The 6,736-nt window shown below is 40.6% G+C and overlaps 1 protein-coding gene across 4 annotated transcripts in view; it reads left to right on the top strand.

Annotated features, from left to right (window-relative positions):
• The window catches only part of LOC107683953 (E3 ubiquitin-protein ligase LNX-like), a 45,309-nt gene that overhangs the window by 20,979 nt on the left and 17,594 nt on the right, over positions 1–6,736 (top strand). For 3 of the 4 annotated variants that reach the window (XM_016480046.1, XM_016480049.1, XM_016480048.1), the window contains 2 exons: positions 2,902–3,155; positions 4,812–4,967. In XM_016480046.1, the coding sequence (XP_016335532.1) occupies positions 2,902–3,155; positions 4,812–4,967 (410 nt within the window). The remainder of the gene's footprint in view (positions 1–2,901; positions 3,156–4,811; positions 4,968–6,736) is intronic. The other variant, XM_016480047.1, reaches the window with a different exon arrangement.

Raw genomic sequence — 6,736 nt, 5'->3', positions numbered from 1 at the left:
TTTTGGCTGTTTGCACTGTGCAGATCGATCGTTGTATGACATTCACGAGAGCAGATTAGACAGCTCCTTATGCTTTCGAATCGCTCTCGAAGTACTTTGGTGTCATTCAATGATTGGTGTGCAGCGACGCTTCAAGTGGAATGAACGAACAAACACGTGCGCTTATTTGCGTCGCTTTGATCGTTCTCTGTAGATCTCACCTTCTCACGCGCCACGATTGGTCGATTATATACAATACCTGCATGTTATTGGTCAAACTACTTTGGATGTTTTAGGCAATATAAAAATTCCTGGCCAGGACGTGTCCCGTATGAACGGCACATATGGCCACCCTAAATATTAAGTAATATTATTATATTAACACAGATAGTATCATTTACTACAGTGTTCAGAGATTCCTGAGGGCTGTTTGGTGAGGATTTGTCTTGTTCCATTAAATGCTTTAATCAACACTGCAAAAAAGTATTTTCTTAATATTTTTTTAGCAAAAACGTACTTAAAGGGTTAGTTCACCCAAAAATGAAAATTAGCCCATAATTTACTCACCTTCAAGGCATCCTAGGTGTACATGACTTTCTTCTTTCAGACGAATCCAATCGGAGTTATATTAAAAAAATGCCCTGGCTCATCCAAGCTTTATAATGGCAGTGGGTGGGTGTTTTCGTTCAACAGTCCAAAAGAAGTCCAATAAAGCGCATCCATCCATATAAAAAGTGCCTTACACAGCTCTGGGGGCGGGTGGTGAATAAAGACCTTCTGTAGTGAATCGGTGCGTTTTTGTAAGAAAAATATATGTATTTAACGTTTGTTTACAGGAGCACGTATGATATTTAGCGGAAGTCAGAGAAAAGGGATTATAACATTTTAAATATGGATATATTTCTTAAAAAACCGTGTCGATTCGCTACAGGATGCCTTTATAGACCCCCGGAGCCATGTGAGGCACGTTTTATTATGTATAGAAGTGCTTTATTGTATTTCTTTTGGACTGTTGAACAGAAACACCTGCCCACTGCCATTATAAAGCTTGGAAGAGCAGGGACAATTTTTAATATAACTCCGACTGGATTTGTCTGAAAGAAGAAAGTAACTTTAACTTTGATAATTTTTCAAAAAACAAGACTTAAGCTTAAGCCATTTTACTTCTCAAGTAAACATTTGTTGTTTTGTTTTGCATTTTGTTTTGTTTTTGTTCTTTTTGGAGCCTTCACCAGACAAGTATTTGTATGGTGCAGAACAAAACAAACAAAAATCAATGACCCTTCATGAACCTGCCATGTACTTTTCCTCTCTCTCCTCTAATAGAAGAGTAAAACTTGGCTTTATTAGCTATGCAACTTACTTAGGAGACTCTTCTTCGCAACTTTATGAATGATTTAAGCATTTTAGACTGACAGACTCAAACCAAGGGGGAAAGATCCTGAACTGAACGAACACTGTCCTAACTCAGCTGACCACTGGTTGGTCTCCATGGAGCCCCTGTGTTACATAATATAAGGAGATGAAGTTTCCCTCTCAGGTAATCACACTAATTGCTTTTGATGGCCACAGAAGAGGCCAAGAGTGCCTTTCATTTACTATACAGTTCTTACCATTTAGCTGTAAATGACTCTGTCTGTCTGTCTGTCTGTCTGTATGTATGTATGTATCAGGGTTAGGTTATATAAGAGTGGTAGTTGTCATCACAGAAAACTCCTAAGCTGCAATTTTATCTTGAAACACTGTCAATCGACGAGTGTGAGGCAGGATTTGAGATCTTTCATCAGCACTGTAACAGAACCTGATTGAAAGCAGCCGTTGTTCTTTTAGGCCGGTTATTAAGTTTGCACACCTGAGGCACTCCAATCAGTGGTCAGCAGTAAGTGAGATATACGGCCAGTGTCAAGTTATCTGCCACACATACCTTTTCTCGCTTTCTCTCTCTTATGGCGTCTATGAGGGTGAAGACAGGCATGAATACTGGGACAAAATGCTTTATTTTAAACCAGGTCCCCAAGGCATGGCATCTCTCCTGGTGCTGTACACATCTTTTTGCCTGTATGTGTCCACCCATTGATTTATCTCTTCACAGCCGGCCCTTAGAGAGAGAGCTCTGCTCCAGCAGCCACCATAATGGTGCCATCATCTATCTATCTATCTACCAGTCGGTCTGTCAGTTTATCTCTTTAAAGTACCTATCTACCTCTGGGTAGCCCCACCCACGCTGAAACCTCATTGGTCCAAAATTAAAAACATCAAATATCTTATGTCTGGATGTGATTGGATCACATTGCACAGCAGCTTCTACATTTTGATTCAGTGTGTACGGGCAAATTGCTTATCACCAGATAGGGCAGTAAAGGCTCAGGGATTCAGAATGGAGGAAAACCTGTGACCTTATATGAGGGTTTACTTGTGCGTCTACTCACGGGCTGATGGTTTATTGGTTTGTCAGTGTGTCTGTGTGTGAACATACTGACATTTGAGGAATGTTCTTGAATAGCCTGGATGCGTTCATATGTAATGTACACTAGCGTCTGCCTGTGAGTAGAGTAAGGACATAAAGAGATAGCTTTAGCACATGGTTAGTTTTGTAAGGTAACAAATCTCATTTCAAAGGTGAGGCATTTTTTATTCTAGTCTTTGTGTTTGTTTCCCATGCTTCCTGGGGCGAAACTTATTTGTTTGTTGGTCTGCTCCGCGACAGTGCAGCATAATATATCAGCTACACCAGAACGCAGACTCACAAAGATCAAGTACAAGTCCAAATACACCCTCTTGCAACAATGTAATTGTTCAGTCTCCTCTACGTGACTTTGCTTTCCTAATTGGCACATACAGTAGATGATGGCACAGTCATTGTATGGTAATGTATCTTGCTGACCTAGTTGTCGGTGTGTGTGTGTGTGTGTGTTCTCACAGGTGTAAAGGAGCGTCACACTATGGGCTCTCTGCAGAGAGAAAGCGGCGTTCTCAGGAGGGAGACTGCACAGACAGCACCTCAGAGCTCACTGTGGCGGCACTGCCCGGGGAGGGATGCCCCTCCTCTGCTATTGCCCTCCTATCAGACGAGCCCGGCCTGGTTAACCCCGCCTATGAGCCCAGTGTGGAAGATAACAGCCAATCTGGGAGCACCACCAGCCTGGCAGCACGCAGTGGTTCAAGGAAGAGTGAGTGCTCCCAGATTGGCTGTTATCTTCCACACTGGGCTCATAGGCGGGGTTAACCAGGCCGGGCTCGTCTGATAGGAGGGCAATAGCAGAGGAGGGGCATCCCTCCCCGGGCAGTGCCGCCACAGTGAGCTCTGAGGTGCTTCTGCGTGACTTTGCTTTGCTAATTGGCACATACAGTAGATGATGGCACAGTCATTGTATGGTAATGTATCTTGCTGACCTAGTTGTCGGTGTGTGTGTGTGTGTGTTCTCACAGGTGTAAAGGAGCATCACACTATGGGCTCTCTGCAGAGAGAAAGCGGCGTTCTCAGGAGGGAGACTGCACAGACAGCACCTCAGAGCTCACTGTGTTTCATCAATTTAATAATTATTTAATATATAATGAAAAAAAAGCATTTTAACATTTTAGAGCAGAAAAATGCTCTAAATGCCTTTTAGGACGAAGTGTGATTAGGAATATTTGTCTTTTTTGCGTATTTCTCCCTCTCTCTCTCTCTCTTTATATACAGTATATATATATATATATACACACCATATTGTTTTAGAATTAAAAAAAGTTATTGTACATTTGAGGACATCCTTCACATATAACTATAAATCTATGTCTTTTCCTCCTTCATGCTTACTGAGAGAGTTAATATGACTAATGTCAATTGTTCGAAGTATAGCCCTCTGCACCATTTATGTCATTTTACGCAAAAAATCAATTCAAACGGCTGAAAAGGCTCAGCTGAGACACACAATTGATATTGCAGTTAAAGAAACAAAGAGGAGTATATAGAGAAAGAGAAGAGTTCAAATATGCCTTATGAATACTTTATGAGGCCTGTTTCTGACCTCCACAAAGTGGTTCAGATGTGTTTCATTGTCTGACGTCCCCTCGAAACATGAAGCCTGGAGAATGCGGACAATAAATGCTGCTGCACCAGCATTTCTGGCTTTGGGACTGGAAACAGTGTGACACTGCAGCTGAACAAGCTGTCTGCCTCCAATTCAGCCAATGCTTCTGTCAGAACTTTGTCCATCAGGAGAGAAAGACTGAAAGAGTAGAGGAATGAGACAGAAAAAGGGGTATAACCTTTAAAGATCCAGCAACCTTTGACACAAACTCTCAACTTCTAATAAATCCACATGTATAATAACCTCCTTTAGGAACATTAACTAACTTCAGGAACATAAAACTAACTTAACGGATCATTAGTTTGTAATACACTGTAAGTTTAATATATTTTCTCCACTGATCACCTGGAGGGTGTCTGAAAATCTTGGATGTATCGAAATTTTAAAGGTCTGTACATAATAATACTTATTTTTGTCTGAAACTTTCATCTGTGATGACTTAAGTTACACAGACATGCAGAAAAAAGTGTCCTACTTCCGTGCTGATTCAGGTCTAACCTGAAGAAGTTATAATCTTACTGCAGTGTCCACAATACAGAACCAGCCGGTGCTGTTTACTTCAGGTGTTTATCACTTGGCCTGTATGTGCACTGCATTATGATGCTCAAAAAAAGAGACAATTTGATTGGCTACTGTGTGCCGACTCAATTCTGATTGGCTGGAAGTGGACAGCAGAAGAGGGACAAGTCCAGGCATGTTTAGTAGGAAAATTTCTTTCTCCTCCTTTCTCACTCAGTTCCTTCTCACATTCATTCACAGATCGCAACTTTGACAGAACGTCAGTGCGTAGTCGCTCTTTTCGCCGCCTGAATCGAGCCTTCAGTGTCCTGAGGAGGACCAAGAGTGGGACAGCAGTGGCCAATGAGGCCACAGAGGAGCGAGACAACCTCAGAAATGCCAACATACCACCGGAGGGTGAGTGTGGGTCTTGCAAGTGTTGTATTCGGACACCAGAAGATTGATTGGGTAACCAGCTAGACCAAATTAAACCAGTTAAGACCAACAAACCAAGTTGTTTTATTAGAGGTCCCCCTGTTTTAGCATTAACATTAGCATGTATTGTAGTAAGCATGTTTATAATTGTTAACTATGTAGTGTAACTGTGCTATTATAAAGCATTATTGCATAGCACCTCATCAAACATGAACTGTCCTATGAATATCATTCAATAGCATGCTAAACCAATATCAATGGATAATAAAAGGAGAAAGGGAGTGTGTCAGAAGGTGACAGTCTGGTTTGGGTCCGCTCAGCCCCGCAGTAGCATATGGCCCTTTAATAATGCAGATGGAGCCTGAGGAGACTTGTCAGAGAGAGACAGAGAGGAAATGAAGCAGTGTGTCGGGACAGAGGGACTGGACAGATGAACGCTGAGTGAGAGGGTTGCTTTCTGAATGAAAACTAAAGAGAAAAAGAGTGCTTGGGAGATTGAAAATGAGTTAGGAAAAAGCTGATGAGCGTGTGTGTGTTGGTTATGTAACACCCTGGTTGCAGTAGTAATGAGCTTCACTTTCTCTCTCCCTGCAAGCAATCAGAGGAGATGAGAGGAAAATATTGACTTTGAAAGAGAAACTGCAGATTGTGGAGAACAGGCGAATACGAGAGAGGGTCTGTGTGTAATGGAGAAAGAAGGGATGGATAAAGATAAGGAGAGACAAATCACAGAGATTGTTACTGAATCCGGCTGTAGTTTACAGTCTGTTCAGGAACAGGTGCAGTATGAATCTTTCACCCAGAACAAATAGAAATGCATAGCATATGCATATTATGAACAAATTTACAGTATGAACATATATTTTCAGAAGTGCCTGACATAACACTAGCTCTATAGCTGCATATGGCTCCTTCAGTAATTTGGATTTCATCAGTAGTTTGGCTAACTTTAATTGTACAGGCTCTTCCTGTTGTCTTAACCACAAGCACGCTTGGTGACACATAAGACACTCAAAGCTGATTGGTTACCTCTAATAATGACTGGTTATAAAGGCCTTTTTTTTGGCAGAGCAAATGATGTTGCATCATTTGAAGATCAATTCTGATTGTTCCGTTTCCTTCTCTTTGTCATGTAGTGACAATTTAAAAGGAAAATGATAGTAAGATGAGAAAAAAATACAATATGTATATATTTTTCACAATATATACTACTGTTCAAAAGTTTTGGGTCGGTATGATTATTTTATGTTTTTGAAAAGAAGTCTTTTATGCTCACCAGAGCTGCATTTATTTGATAAAAAATCCAATAAAAACAGTAATATTGTCAAATATTACTACAATTTAAAATAAATGTTTCTATTTTAATATATTTTAAAATACAATTTATTCCTGTGATGTCAAAGCTGAATTTTCTGCAGCCATTACTCCAGTTTTCAGTGTCACATGATCCTTCAGAAATTATTCTAATACTTATTTGATGCTTAACATTGCCTAACATTTCCTAACATTTCTTATAATTATCATTGTTGCACTGCCTATTTTGTTCTAACACGCCCCCACATATCTACGTCACGATGTGGGAAGAATAAATAACGCTGCCCAAATGTTCACGAAATGTTCAAAGAAAGAAGGCGTAACTTTTATTTTTGCTGTAATATTGTTGCTGCCGCCATGTTGTGAAGATGCTGTGTTTCGTTGTGAAAGCAAAACTACTTTGTTTGGCCTTCCAAAAGAGGACACAACTAGAAATC

Source organism: Sinocyclocheilus anshuiensis, unplaced genomic scaffold (assembly GCF_001515605.1).
Source record: "Sinocyclocheilus anshuiensis isolate Anshui unplaced genomic scaffold, SAMN03320099.WGS_v1.1 scaffold637, whole genome shotgun sequence".
In the NCBI taxonomy this organism is placed as follows: Eukaryota; Metazoa; Chordata; class Actinopteri; order Cypriniformes; family Cyprinidae; genus Sinocyclocheilus; species Sinocyclocheilus anshuiensis.
This window is presented reverse-complemented; position numbering and strand designations above follow the sequence as displayed.